Source organism: Solanum dulcamara, chromosome 1 (assembly GCF_947179165.1).
Source record: "Solanum dulcamara chromosome 1, daSolDulc1.2, whole genome shotgun sequence".
Taxonomy (NCBI): Eukaryota; Viridiplantae; Streptophyta; class Magnoliopsida; order Solanales; family Solanaceae; genus Solanum; species Solanum dulcamara.
This window is the reverse complement of record NC_077237.1, coordinates 84978860-84994078: the sequence shown is the minus strand read 5'-3', so window position 1 is coordinate 84994078 and position 15219 is coordinate 84978860. Positions and strand designations below refer to the sequence as shown.

The 15219-nt window shown below is 34.1% G+C and overlaps 1 protein-coding gene and 1 pseudogene across 1 annotated transcript; one reads left to right on the top strand and one right to left on the bottom strand.

Annotated features, from left to right (window-relative positions):
• Window positions 1-9671, top strand: part of LOC129895153 (high mobility group B protein 9-like) — a 30380-nt pseudogene extending 20709 nt beyond the window's left edge.
• A 202-nt stretch (window positions 9672-9873) lies between these two features.
• Window positions 9874-12355, bottom strand: LOC129881484 (glutathione S-transferase-like). Its single transcript, XM_055955682.1, has 3 exons — window positions 12113-12355; window positions 11885-11933; window positions 9874-10504 (listed from the first exon to the last, which is right to left on the bottom strand). The coding sequence occupies exons 1-3, from the start codon at window positions 12263-12265 to the stop codon at window positions 10041-10043; spliced, it is 666 nt and encodes a 221-aa protein (XP_055811657.1). The 5' UTR covers window positions 12266-12355; the 3' UTR covers window positions 9874-10040.
• Between the last annotated feature and the right edge of the window lie 2864 nt (window positions 12356-15219).

Genomic DNA, 15219 nt, shown 5'->3' with positions numbered 1-15219 from the left:
TTTACTTTCTGTTGGGTTTTAGAATGAATTATTTTGGTGGATTGAGATGAGTGTCATCACATCCGATTTTGGATCGTGAAATATAAATAATTTTAAAATAATATTTTTGCTTATGTAGCAAACATAAGAAAATAGGTACCACTTATTCTTCCGGAAAATACTTTTTATGAAAAACATTTTCTTTCTTACCAAATACACCCTCGTTTGATATTGATTGTTAGTGTATACATATAGATCTATCAAAACTATGGGGTGATAGACAAGGAAAGGTACTAGAAGGAATTGAAGGAGTATATAGAAAGAATGATGACCACATGAGCTTGCTACTAATGGTGACTGACTGGGAGAAGAAGAAGAAGAGAAGGATACATAGTTCATTTAGCATAAGATCAACACGTAAATATTTCTTTGTAATGTAGTTCCGAAACCGCAGCTCTTTCTGTGGATCAAAACATTGTCATGGCTTATGTAAGATAGACCAAACTATTTCCAAAAGTGTAGTTTCTCAAAACATTAGTTTTCCTAGACTAATTCTCATGCTTATAAAATGGTCTAGCTTATCAAACTTTATACCGGTGATCTCTTTATAAACTCCACCATACTTCTACAGATCGTGGCTAAAATATATTTTTTTACCCCTTCTTAGGAGTTTCCACCTTTTTTCGCTCCTTTGGTGACTCAAAACAACAACCTTAGAGTTGGAGGTGAGAGGTTCTTACCATCCGAGTAACTTCCTATTGTCTAGCAAAAAATAATCTATTTTTGGCATTAGGATGTAATTGGAGGGTCAAGCCTTGGCAAAGTTTATGTAACATAGACCACAATTCGATACTTTGTTACTGCTTAAAGTTATGCAAATATTAGTAATGCATAAATTAGTTATGTAGAATTCAATTATCCATTTATTCTTCTGAAGGTGGGAAAAAAGATAAAACTAAATAAACGGATTATTCATCCAAATTTAAGTTTGCATTAGCTTTAATTTAGACCTCGAGGATGAAGCTTATATCGACCAACATAGGGTTTCAAAATTAAAGAAAAAGGTCAAACGGTGCATAAGTTAAAGAAGTCCATATATGAACTCAAACAAGACAAGCCTCATGATAATAATATATAAAATGTAATGATACCATAACATTTTTTGAATTTAAGGAGATTACCGTTGATCAGTGTATAAACCAAAAGATGAGTGGGAGCAAGTTTATATTTATGTTGACGAACTTTGACGTGCTACTGATGATTTAGGCATATTGTGTGAGACAAATGACTTTCTCTCTATGAATATTGAAATAAAAGATATGGGTGAGGGATCCTATGTGACAGGTATAAAAATATTCCGTGATAGATCAAAAGAATTATTAGGACTATGTCAAAACGGCTATATCGAAAGAGTTCTAGAAAAACAATATGAACAATTGTTCAGCAAGAATTGTCCTTGTTCAAAAAGGGGACAATTTTTTTCTTATGCAATATCCGAAGAATGATGTAGAAAGAAAGAAAATGAAGTCAATTCCTTTTTTATTGTTAAAAGTTTGATGTATGTTCAAACTTTGCACAAGAACGAATATTAGTTTTGTGATCGGAATGCTAGGAAGATATCATAGTAACCTTGGAATTGATCACCGAAAATATGCAATAAAAGTCTTGAGGTGCCTGAAAGGAACAAAGGATTACATTCTCTTGTATAGGAGGTCCAACCACAATTTGAAGTTGTTAGATACTCGAATTCAAATTTTTCTGGATGTGTTGTCATTAGAAAATCTACATTTAGTTACTTGTTCTTATTAGTTGAAGAAACGATAACGTGGAAGAGTGCTAAACAATCTGTCATTGCTACATCCACATGGAAGTAGAATGTGTGGCATGTTTTGATGCCACAATTCATGCATTATGGTGGTTGAACTTTATTTCATGATCGAAGGTTGTTGATACTATTACCAGTCGTTGAAAATTTATTATGATAATACCTTAATAATATTCTTCTCCAAGAACGATAAGTTCACTAAAGGTGTCAAATATATGGAATTAAAGTAGTTTACTATCAAAAAAGAAGTTCAGAAACAAAGAATTTCACTTAAGAATATTAGAATTGATCTCATGATTGTAGTTATGTCATGACCCGGACCTGCCACGACTGGCACCCAGACTAACCCTCCGGTGGGAGAATCATTTTCAATAGCCTAACGACAATAATCGCGAGGTATACTAAAAGTTAAAGTCTGTGGAAGCAGGTTTAAATCAATCAATAAATAATGAGTTCCCATAAAATCAGAACCAACTAGTTATCAGCCAAAATATACGGAAGTAAACACATCCTAGGAATTGAAAGTCGTCCGTACCAAAACTCTAACCAAATATCATCATAAGAAAGGGGAACACCCCCAAAATGAAATCATAATACTAAAACAGTGCTTGAAATCTTAGTCCTGGAAAAAGAACTAGTACAATGAAGAGTCCACGTCAACTTGAAATAAACAGCTCACCCTTGAACTCGAACAAGTCTCACTCTTCTAAATGAGGCCTCTCCGCATCCGGCTGAATATGCCTTGTACTCAACAAAGGCAGAGTAAGTGTAGTATCAGTACACAAAAACAACAGTGTACTGGTAGGATCACGCCGTTAGCCAGTAAGTGGATCGTAGAAAAGTAAATTCAACATAACAAACATACACATATACAGAATAAGTCAATCAATCTCATCTTCAACCATATTCAGTAAGATCATAATTCAATATCTTCAATATGCTATAACTTCACACAAAGGTCTTCTTAGGGGACCTACAAATAATCAATTTTGTGTTGGAATGTGACACCCAGTCCAAATATATGTCGGAATGTGACATCCGATCCAAATATGTGTTGGAACGTGACACCCGATCCAAATATGTATCAAAATGTGACACCCGATCCAGTTTATGTGTCGGAATATGATACTTGATCCAAACATACCACAATCACAAATAAATTCATTATTTACAACATTATATTCACCAAGAACACATTCATCACAAAACAGACCAGCAAGTGATCATTTCACACATAATCTAGCATGTTTCCCTATTCATATACACATAGGCATGTCATGAAGCAATTTAACAAGTATATAAAACACATACGGGAAACAAGACCATCACCTACCTCAAATTCAAGCTTCAACAACCTTATAGTGCAATAGTTTTCCCTTTCTAAGTTCGTTCCTCTCGTTCTTGGTCTAGAAACAGTAAATACATATAAAGGATCAACAAAACGGTCTAACTATCATGAAAAATAACACAATTCTCATCCTATCCAAACCCATGATCCTAACCCTACCCTAGGGCTATTTCCCACCATTAGTTTTCATTTCAAACTTTCCCCCAATGATTACCAACCATAGTTTTTAGGTTCTACGAATCAAAGGATCAATTTAGGGAGTAAAATACTTACCTTAAGCATGTAAATCCATGGGAGATCGATGGAAATAGCCCTAGATCACCTCCTGAAGTCTTAGGAACTATTTTTGCAGAAATAGACCATTTTGGGGTTTTTTCCGTCTTAAGTCTTGCGACTGTCCCACTCTGGCGGGATAGATCCTGCTCTGGCAAGTTGCACAGAAACAGAGAGCTCAGAATTTGAGCTCCAAGCCCCCATTTCACAATATACCCCATTCCCAAGACGTATTAAAATATACCTTTCACACCAAATTCGATTTTGGGAGTTTTACTCACCTGAATGCGATTTTGCAAAGCCGTAAATGCTCCGTATCTACTTGGCTATCATTTTATCCAAATACATCAAAGATTTGATCTCCCACCATTCACATAATCATCCTATACCTTACCTGACTCAGAATTCATCTAAGTTTGACCTAGGCTAAATTTTTTCAAAGTTACTACCCGAAGTTTTCTGACCCGAAATCCTTCTTCCATTGGCCTATTCCTAATGACGGGCACAGATCGTTATAAGTTACATTAACGACGAGCTTACAACCAAAGACATTTAAAGAACATGTTCGAAGAATGGGTCTTGGTTGTACTTATGATTGATGCTTTTGAAATGTTTTGACACAATGAGCTTAATGATGTGTTTTTAATTTACATTAATGAATCTCTTGTTTGTCCTAATGGTGTACACATTATTGAAGATATTGCAGGATAAATCTCAATGAGATATTACTGTTGACTATACTGTTAATCGTTTTATAACTTATGAACCTGATATGATAGGTTGCTAATGTTATAGTATATGGAAGGGAATATGTAGCACAAAAATTATGTATAACCGACGTAACTCGCATTAGTGGTTTTTCGTATTGTGAAATATATGATGGACATTATAAAAGAGATTTACTTTATTCGCAACTAATATTTATGTCATTAAATATTAATGTTATGTTGTAATTGGGACAAGTGGAAGAATGTAAGATTTATTATTTTTTGACGAACTTTTAAAAATGACTATAGTTTGAGCTTAATTAGAGATCTGTAGTTATAGTTTGCTTAATTATGATTCATAGCTACATATTTGGGGAGGAGAGCATAGAGCGAGACTATGAGGGAGGAGAGACGCGGATGAAATATGAGATAGAGAGGCAGAAGATAAAGATGAGAGAGAGGTTGGATATATGTTGTATTCATTGAATCAAGTTGTATCACAGATATAATTGATACAACTATTTGGATCAATGAATACAATTGTATAAATAATTATTGTATTTAGGTACATGTTTAGGAGAGAGATGAGAGAGATTGAGAGAAGAAGGAGAGAGATGAGTGAGATTAGGAGAGGGAGGAGAGAAGCAAGCGATATTTGGGAGAAAGAGGAGAGAGAGTGAATACATGTTATATTCATTGTATCAAATTCTATCACAAATACAATTCATATAGAATATAAATTTAGTTGGTACAAAATACAAATATAGTTGCCAAAATATATTGATATAGAACAAAAATCTCTCACATATATTTGATTAAATACAATAGATACATAATATATTTGACTGCGAGAATGAATACATGTTGTATTTGTTGTATTATGAATACAATTGATACACTTGATTTGTATCATATATTGAATATAATTGTATCCGTTGTATTAATGAATATAATTTGTATCAATAAATATAATTGGCAGAATACAAATTGCCATAATACATGCAATTGATACACAATATAAATATAGTTGATACAGAATACAAATACAATTGCCATATTATGAGGTATGTTGTTTTGGCTGCAACATTGTTTGGGAGAGAGAGATGGGGGGGAGGCAGTGGGGGGAGACAGAGGGACGAGAGAGAGGGCGGTGGAAGGAGAGAGGTGAGCGAGAGAGAGAAGGGAGACACATTTTTTTATAAAACTCTATCAGTAGCTACGGATTGTAATTATTTTAAACTATAGTTATGTATAGTAAATACATATCACATGCTTGTTATATTATATATGTAACTTTTTCATATTTTTTATTTAGACCAAGTACACAAATAACCTCTAGGACAAGACATGTGACATGAAGCTAGCCGTAGAATTTCAATTTGACATTTGTTGTTGTTGTTGTTGTTGAAATGCACTAATTGGGAATGTATGTTGTTGAAGTTGTTGTTGAAATGCACCAATTGGGAATGTATGTCATACACTAATACACTATATATACATTTCTTATATATTTCATATATATGCACGTTTTATACAATACATACATTTTTATCAATACAATTTTCGTATATACTTCATATTCACTAGGTAGATTGAGTGGTGAAACAAAAAAGGTTGTTTCTCTCTCTCCGACTGTCGGTGGACAATGAAGATGAGTCAATCAAATCCAAACATCATTTTTTACCCAAAATTTTAAAAAAATGATCTCTAAATCTTGAATGGAAAGGGAAAAAAGAGAAAATAACATGTCATTATTTTGTGCGTGAAAGTGTATATAGGGACATATAGTTCAAAGCTGAGTCGTTCAAAGTTTTGATGGTCACACCATGTCATTTTTTCTTATTTTATTTGTGGCTTAATTAATGTAAAGCCCATAACTAGTATTTTATAAGGAATAGACCGTGGTCATACACCTGTTATTTGATGGACGTACTAAATTAATTCTTAACCTCTATAAATTGGTTTTTCCTCTGCTCATTAGGGTTACCACATATTCTCTATACAATTACATTGTTGATGGCGCGCTCTTCAATGATAATGGCTTCCCAATCAAGTATGTTTTCAATAACGTCTATCTATAACATTATCATGTTCAAGATCATGACATACAGTAATTTTAAGTTTACACTAACTGGTTCATGGATTTTGATATTTCCTATTAGGCTAGATTTTTTTTCTATTTATTTCAATATGCGATAACATTTCTGTGTTATTACTAGACTAGAGAAATATTCAATTTTCACTTCGATCTTTTCAAGTCTAAGCTCTATTCTCGTCAAGGAGTAACTAGAAAAGCTATTTTTTGTCAATGTATTATTTGACATGCCTTTGAGATATTTATTTTTAAATCATTGTGTCAAGACATTACTTTTTTAGAAACAAAAAGGTTTAACATTTGTCCTTGTACACTAGAAAAAAATTATGTGTGTATCCCTCATCACACTTTTGTGCTTAGATGGTGCTAAAATTGTGTTGCTGAAAATGGTCTTATTTTTAAATCGTTGTCAAAATATTACTTTTTTAGAAACTATAAGGTTTAATATTTGTCCCTGTACACTAAGAAGAAAATTATATTTATCCCTCATCACACTTTTGTGATTAGATGGTGCTAAAATTGTGTTGAAAGGGTGCTGAAAATGGTCTTAAATGGTTCTTACTTTATGCAGAAAATGCTCTAAAATGGTGCTGAAAATGATGAAAATATCTCTATGTGACCTACAGATCATAGTTCTAATGAAATCCTCTATTGATTCTTGTTTTAGGATAAGTTTCATGCATATACACCTCTTCAAGGTGTGACCCATCCAACCTTGAGTGAATATAGAATGCTTTGTGTACCTGTAGTTTCTTTTTTACATTATTCAATGGTTGCTCACATTGGCTCTTATGAATTCTCTTGTGTATTTAGGATCATTGTGTTTCCAAGTAGAAGGGATCTTTGATGCCAAATTTGACTCCGGATATTTCGTGTCAATCAAAATGGATTTTAATATTTACTACTAGGCTTGATTTTTTCTATTTATTCCAGTGTTTTATAACGTTTATGTATTATTACTAAGCCAGAGACAATCAATCTTTCTGAGTCTCCTGTTTTTCTATTCTAATCGAGGAGTAAATAAAAATGCTATTTTCTGTCATGTCATGACTTCAAGATATTTTAATTTTGAATATATTGGTAAAATATTACTCCTTTCTAAAGTTTTGACTCATCTATTAAAAGATCATTTAATAATAGTAATTTGAAGTGTTATCTGATTAAATTACACTTTATAAGTACTAAATAGTTCAAGTAATTCATCGAGGAGAACTGGAAAAGATATTTTCTATCATGTTTCATTTGTCTTGACTTCAAGAATTTTTAATAGATGTGTCAAAATATTACATTACTTCTTTCTTATGGTTAGCAAAATATCAAATATGTTAATTTGTTTGTGCTATTAGGCACACTTACATTTTTTTTCCTACTTGATATCACTAACAATGTGTTATACTTCTCTTCCTTTCATATATTTATGGTTTTCTTTTTTAATTTCTACCTTTTTGATTGATTTTTTGTAGCTCTTCACTCTTCCGGCAGCAATGATGTAGTAAATGGTAAGCCAATTCTCATTTTCTTTTCAAATTTTATTATATGAATTATTCTGGCTAAGATTTGTTTCATTATAATATGAATGTAGAGGGATTGAAATAGGGAATACAATGAATTTGTATATGAAATGCAAAAGAATTATGAGGTTCTTAAATCCATTTTAATTTATGTATATCATCAAACATATTTTGTCAAGGAAAAATGATCTTATTGTATACAAAGTTTTAAATTTTTCTTTTTACATATTTGCACCTAATAATATCAAAATGTAACTCATTAATCAGCCAATCAATTTATATAATTTGGTGGACACACGTATAACATATGTGTCTGAAAACTAGGTACACTTTATAAGTATTTATAACTAGTTCAAGGATTTTGACCTTTTACTACTAGGCTAGATTTTTTTCCTATTCTTTTAAAAATTTTTGTACATTGCCAACCGATTTATCATGATGTTTATTCAAATTCATAATAATTTTCACGCACACACTAATTGAAAATAATGGATTCAGTTGAAGCCAGTAAATATTTGTCTTCTACCTCATGTGAATTCTTCAAAATATAGTAAAAAAGATATCTACCCTAGCAATGTCCTTTTTAACATTGACTATGAAATGGTTATTCCTGAAACTTTTACTATCCTATTTTATCTCTTATAAATGGCTAATTATTTGATTGTAACACATTTATTTTCACCATTCTCTTTGCATTACGTGTTTACCACACCATTTGACCAACCAAACGCACTCATACGTTATATTGGTACATAGTGTCCTTGTAACAATATTCAAGACTTACATTCTAGTAATTTGTGAGTTTCTCTCACACGATAGTTAAATTTGATTCTCACTGTCCCATTGTTCGATCTTCTGATGTAATAGAAAATTGTTTTTAAGCATAAATGTTGCTACATCATTCAATGGTTGAAGGAGAGAGCAACGATGAAGTTGTCTCTATGTAACCTATAGATCATGGCTCTAACCATAATATTTGTTTTAGGATAAGTTGCATGCATCACACCTCTTTAAGGTGCAACCCCTCTGACATTGTGTGAATGTGGTATATATGCTTCGTGCACCTAAATGTTCTTTTACATTATTCTAAGGTTGCGCACACTATTTGTTCTAAATTCTCTTATGTATTTAGGATCAATGAGTTTCCACGGAGAAGGCACAATTCATGGAGAATTTGACTCTGGTTACTTGGTGTCTGTCAAAGTGGGATCTGAAGTTCTCAAAGGAGTACTCTACCATCAAGAAGAACAAATCCCATCTTGCAACGCGATTGTACCTGACAATCCACCACCTCACCGCTATTCAGGAGGGATGAGCAGGAGGAACAGGAGGAGGAGGACCAGAGACCCTAATCTCCCAAGACCTAAATGGAGTGGATACACCTTCTTCTATGTTGAAAAACAATCTTTATCCAAGGAAAAGGAGGAAATTCACAAGGATGATTGCAAAATCTTGGAAGAGTCTTCCTCCTGAATAAAAAATGGTAACCACACTCAAATTCAATCATTTTGTATTCTGTGTTGTGAAGTTTCATCATAAATTAAGAATGACAAACTAATTCTTACGTAATATTGGACCATGGCTTTAAATATGGACAATGTAGATTCATATAGTTGGCCCAACTTGCTCGGCATACTCAAACTCGAGCATTAAAAAAAATAGATTATCTAGGGACATTGAGCTAAGGGTTTATCGGAAACAACCTCTATACCCCTCAAGGTAGGGATAAAGGTTTGCATATACTCTACCCTTCCCTGACCCCACTTGTGGAATTATACTGGGTATGTTATTGTTGAATGTAGAGAGTTTGATAGTGTTTGTTTGTGTATACATACAGGTCTATAAAAACTATGCGGTGAAGGACAAGGAAAGGCACAAGAAGGAATGGAAGGAGTACAACGAAAGAATGATGACCACATCATCTTGCAACTGAAGGTGACTGACTGGCAGACAAAATGGAGCAGGAGATGTAGTTCATTTCAATGACTGCAGCTCTTTCTGTGGATCAAAACATAGTTACAGCTTATGTAAGATAGTCCAAAACTATTTCCAAAAGTGTTGTTTCTCAGACATTTTTGTTTTCCTAGACTGATTCTCATGCTTTTAAGATGATCTTTGTTGGATAATCACCTTGATTGCATTGTTGGTAAACTATCTTTATTCAAACCATAAGTGAGGTTGTAGCTAGTCTACAACAACATACCCTGTGTAATTCCACAAGTGGGGTCTGGAGAAAATAAAACTAATATGTCACGAACAGCACAACGATACAATATGTGAAAAGAAACGATTTCAACAAGTCCTAGGAAGGAGGGGGTGAGGTCTGCATTTCAACTACCTTCTTCCATGACTCTCGGCTCGATATCTCACCCCACCACCTTCCCACGTTCTCTCTTGAAGTGAAGAGCTCTGCTCTATCTGTCCCATTCACCAAGTATTGGATGTTTGGAAGGTGAGAGAGATCGGCCAATGTGAATTCATCTCCAGCCAAGTACTGAGTCTCTCCGAGCCTCTTGTCATACACATCGAGCACTTTTTTGAGTTTTTCTTCGTTCTGTCTGATCGAGTTCTCGTCTTGTTTGAGCTTCATTCGCGGTGCAAAAGCCAACTGGAATACAAGAACTGAACTTGGTGTATTGAAGCTTTGTCCTTCTGCCTCTATCCATTGATCTATAGATGCTTTCTCTAATGGGTTTGTTCCATATAATCCCTTGTTCCCTTGACTCCGATATTTGTCACATATGTACCTATTTATAGATCTGGATTCTGGATTTACCAAAAGCAAAGACAGACAACTATGTAAACTCAAATTCCATACTAGTATAAGCATCAACGAAACAATGTAAGCTACAAATTCCATAATAGTATAAGCATCCAAATTCTATACTAATCTAAGCATCCTTAACGATAATGCAAGAACCAAATCCCACATTAATATACACATTATGAAACAGTGTAAGACCCAAACTCTATATTAGTATGAGCATCATGAACACATACTAGTATAGGCATCATCAACAACAACATCGCATCATAAGTAACAATATAAGGCCCAAATTCCATACTAGTATCAGTGACGGAGCCACCTTATGCTAAGGGGTGTCACTGGAAAATTACATTTTTTAGCCAGGTCAAAATTTTAGTTTTTATGTATATGAACTAAACGTTGACTCCCCTTTATTTTCTAGGTGTGTCTACTTGTTTTTTATACCGTAACACTCCTTAGTAAAATTCTTCGCTCTGCCACTGTCTAGTATAGGCATCATCAACAACGTCACATCATAAGTAACAATGTGAGACCCGAATTCCATACTAGTATAAGCATCATGAAACAGTAAGGCAAGGCGCAATTTCCATACTAATATAAGCATCATTTACAATAATGTACAACCCAAGTTGCAGTAGTATAAGCATCACGAACAATATTGTAGGACCCAGTTTCCATACTAGTTATAAGCATCATTAACAACAATGTAAGACCCAAACTGCATATTAGTCTAACCAGCATGAACAACATATAAGACCTAAATTCCATACAAGATAGGATAAACATCATCAGATAATATGATGTTTAGAAAAATTCTGCAAAGCCAAATTCCTTAATAAAGTAAGCATCATCAACAAGAGAGCAAGACCCATATTCCATCCCAGTATAAACAGAGAAAAAGAACAACAACAACATATAAACCTTACCCCTACCTTTGTGAGGTGGAGAAGTTGTTTCCGATATACCCTCGCTTCAGAAGAAGCATAATCAAAGCAGAATTGAAAGGAAAATAACAATAACAAAATGACAAGATAAACAAAGCAAACGTATCAACAAGTAGTAACAAGACTTGAAAGATTAAGATACTAGGCAAATATTAAATATTACTACGAGGAGCTACCTACTACCTCTCTCCACTAATTCTAACCTTCAAACCTTCCCATCTAGCGTCATGTCATCAGTACGCTAAATTGTGTTAAAGAACAAGATCCCAAATTGTGCTACTACTATAATCATCATCTATTCTTGGCAAATGCAGTTTAAAGATCCAATTTTTAGACTGCCCCAATACTTCCAGGGCTATCTGGTGCAAGATTAAGAGGACTAAGCAGGGGGTGGGTTACAAAATGGGGAAGATAAAGGACTAGAAGTATAATTACCAAACAGTGTGATGTCCTCATCTTGATAAGCTGGAACTTGACCAAATGGCTGGTGAAAATCAGAAAAATGAGAGACAGTCGGAGCAAAGAAATCACTAAAAATATTCCCCTTTTTTCTAACTTTGGGGTAGGGGATTACAAAGAGGGAAATCAAAAACCTCATGAATAAAGCGAAAGTTTAAATAGTCAATCAACTGAGCTATTAAGATTTTCCGACTAAAAACTTGCCTGAATTTTGAGATAGTCAGGTTTTTTGTGTTCCCCTTTTGCCATGTTAACTGGGAGGAGCTGAAAGTTGACATCTTTTTCAAGAAGACAAGCTAGAACCCTTGACACTGCTGTTGATAAAGTTGGTCCGTACACTTTCACCGGAGTAGCCATCGGAAAATCAAGAAAGTAAACTAGTGTTGTTTCTTCTTCTACGTGAATTTGTATTTGCTCTTGCACATTATCCTTTTCTTCACCAACTAATTAAGCGGGTCCATCAATTTTAATTTATTTATTTATTTTTAAAAATATTATAGGTGGATAGGTGTAGGCTAAAAAATTAAAATAAATTAACTATAAAACTAACTTTTTTTTTAGGCGGAATGACCCGGGAGATTCTTGTACTTGGCTCCGTTTGTCACCTGAACCCTTTTACACGTGACTTTACTAAGTGAACACTTAAAGTTATTAAAACGCGTTCTTTTAAACCCTTTTGACCATAGACCAAACTTATGTGACATTTATCTACTGAATCGGATGAAATGCATCATTACACGCGTTTAAAAGAACGTGAAGACAAAATTTTAATTAATATATTAAGATTAAAAAGAAAAATATAATATTTAATAAAAAAGAAAAGAGAAAAGTTCCCATCTTCCCATTCTCATTTACTGTTCCTCTTATTCTTCCTCCTGGTTGCCGCCGTGGCCATTTCCGCCCACCTTCCTCCCTATAATGACCCGTTTGGTCATTTTAAGAATGAATCATCTCTCTTCCACAAAATACTCTCTCCGCAAAATTTAAATTAGAAATTTGGACTATTCAATAACCATGGTTATTTAATGGAGGGGTGAAATCAGATAACTCATGTAATTAATGGACTGAAGTGATGATATATTTAACATCCTGTACCACTTATCCTATATTTATTAAATTAGAGTTAGTAGGTTTATATCACTTTTAGTAATTAATTAATTAGAAAAGAGAAGAAAAAGAGAAAAGGAACACAGCGAACAAAAAAGAAGAAGAAAGAAAAACCTACCTACACGTCGAAGCGGCAACACCTTCAGGTAATGGCTTCAAGATTTTCTAATTTCCTTGAATACGAGCAAATAGGTGCAAAGTCAATTAGTGTTACTGCAGGAAACTAAAATTGACAATTGATGACTAATAAATATATGTTGGGCAGTCTTATCATTATCATATTGTTGAGTGGTGAAGGAAAAAGACAAGAAAATATATATTAGTATTATAATATTATGTGAAAAGAAATTTGGTCAAATTGCAGGTGTGATTAGTATTGGTCTTTTAGACCAACTATGAGTGATAATTAATGGTAGCCAACGAGCAGGTAAGGATTGGCATATGTTGATTAATGATTAGAAAAATAGGATGGATCAATTGTGTGCTTGAGTTTAGGTTATTGTCTGATAACTTGACTATAGATTTTATTTAATTCTTCCTCTACTGGCTACCGTATATAAAAATTCTAGTGTTAATAATATTGGTATATATATAACTATATGTTAAGTGTATAGTATTATATGAACACCATTAAGTGTATGTAAATTAGAGAGAGGGACTTAATCCTATGCTTGATATTTAAAAAAAATTGATTATAGATTTGGATGAGTTTTTGGGCTTAGTCTAGACATATGGTAATATGGGTGTTGTTAGTTTCGAAATCTTATTGTGGTTATTTATTATATTAGATTATACTTATTTGGAGGCCCAACGAAAAGGAAAGGCTCAAGTCCCGGAGTAATTGCTTGATTATTTGAGGCAAGTGAATTTCTAAACCTCAGTTTAAGCTTATAGATGTTTGTATTTCCGTGTCATATATACTAGGGAGTAATGAAAATTGGACTGGGTTATTGACTGTATGATTGACCTTAAAAAATGGAGATGAGGGTAAAAAAATGGTGATCTAATAACATGTATTGGTGGAATTGATATGTTGTGATTTTGGACATGTGAAATGACTATGTTGATGTGAGATATGAAAAATTATTGTGGTTGTCATGTTATTATCGTGAATTATATGAACATGAATTGATTGCACTGGTTCTGACATATTGTGTTGATACTGAAAATGATATGAAACAAAAGGGGTCGGGCCACACGCTCCGTGGCAGGTAATATGAACAAAGGGGTCGGGCCACACGCTCAGTGGCAGGTATTATGAAATAAAGGGGTCGGGCCACACGCTCCGTGGCAAGATATATATATTGAGGGGACGGGCCACACGCTCCGTGGCAGGTTACATGGACAGAAATGTCCCCCATGGGTTTCGGACTGTGATTCAGCGGATGTGTACCGATAGAACAGACATGCATCATTTCATTGCATTGCATTGCACCTTTCTGACATTTGTGAATTTGTGTTTACCCTTATATTTCTCTGTGTATGTTGAACTTGACTTGGTATGATTCATTGATGAGAATTTGTGGACTGTATTACTGTTGTTATTGTACAAGTGTAGAGTTGGGCTGCTTTTATGCAGGTTGTAGTTAAGGAGGTTCGGTTGGGAGGACAGGAGTACTTGTATCTATTAAGCTTTGCTTAGTTTTAGCCATCCACTTGCTGAGTACCGTGTTGTTTGGTACTCACCCCTTGCTTTCACACTTGTGTAGGTTGTGAGCCCGAACCTGCTTGATCTTCTAGCATTTTCTACTACATCCGAGGCTATCATTTCGAGTGTCGAGGTAGCTGTTACATCTATCTAGCGGATACCTCTTGCTCGTTTCTTATGTTTTAGTCCTATTCTAGAGACAAAGACATTGTGACTGTATTTCTTTTCGTACTTTGATAATAAATTAGTGGCTTATACACGTGACAACCAATCTTAGGGGATGTTGAGTTTCTTTTACATATTTTTGCTTAAGTTAAATTTTGATTCTTTTCTTTTCTTCCGCTTCTACTTTTCGTTGGGTATTAGGCTGACTTATCTCGGTGGATTGAGATGAGTGCCATCATACCCGAATTCGGGTCGTGACAAAATGGTATCAGAGCCCAGGTTCATAGGTCTCACGTGTATACAAGTCGAGTCTAAGTAGAGTCTTGAGGATCGGTACGGAGACGTCTGTACTTATCTTCGAGAGGCTATGAAGACTTTTAGGAAATATTTT

Coding starts and splice junctions, on each gene's coding strand:
- LOC129881484 (XM_055955682.1), bottom strand. CDS start 12,265: ATGGCTACTCCGGTGAAAGTGTACGGACCAACTTTATCAACAGCAGTG. Junction 11,934..12,112: donor CTGACTATCTCAAAATTCAG/GCAAGTTTTTAG, acceptor GATTTTCACCAG/CCATTTGGTCAAGTTCCAGC. Junction 10,505..11,884: donor TGAGGACATCACACTGTTTG/GTAATTATACTT, acceptor TGGTAAATCCAG/AATCCAGATCTATAAATAGG.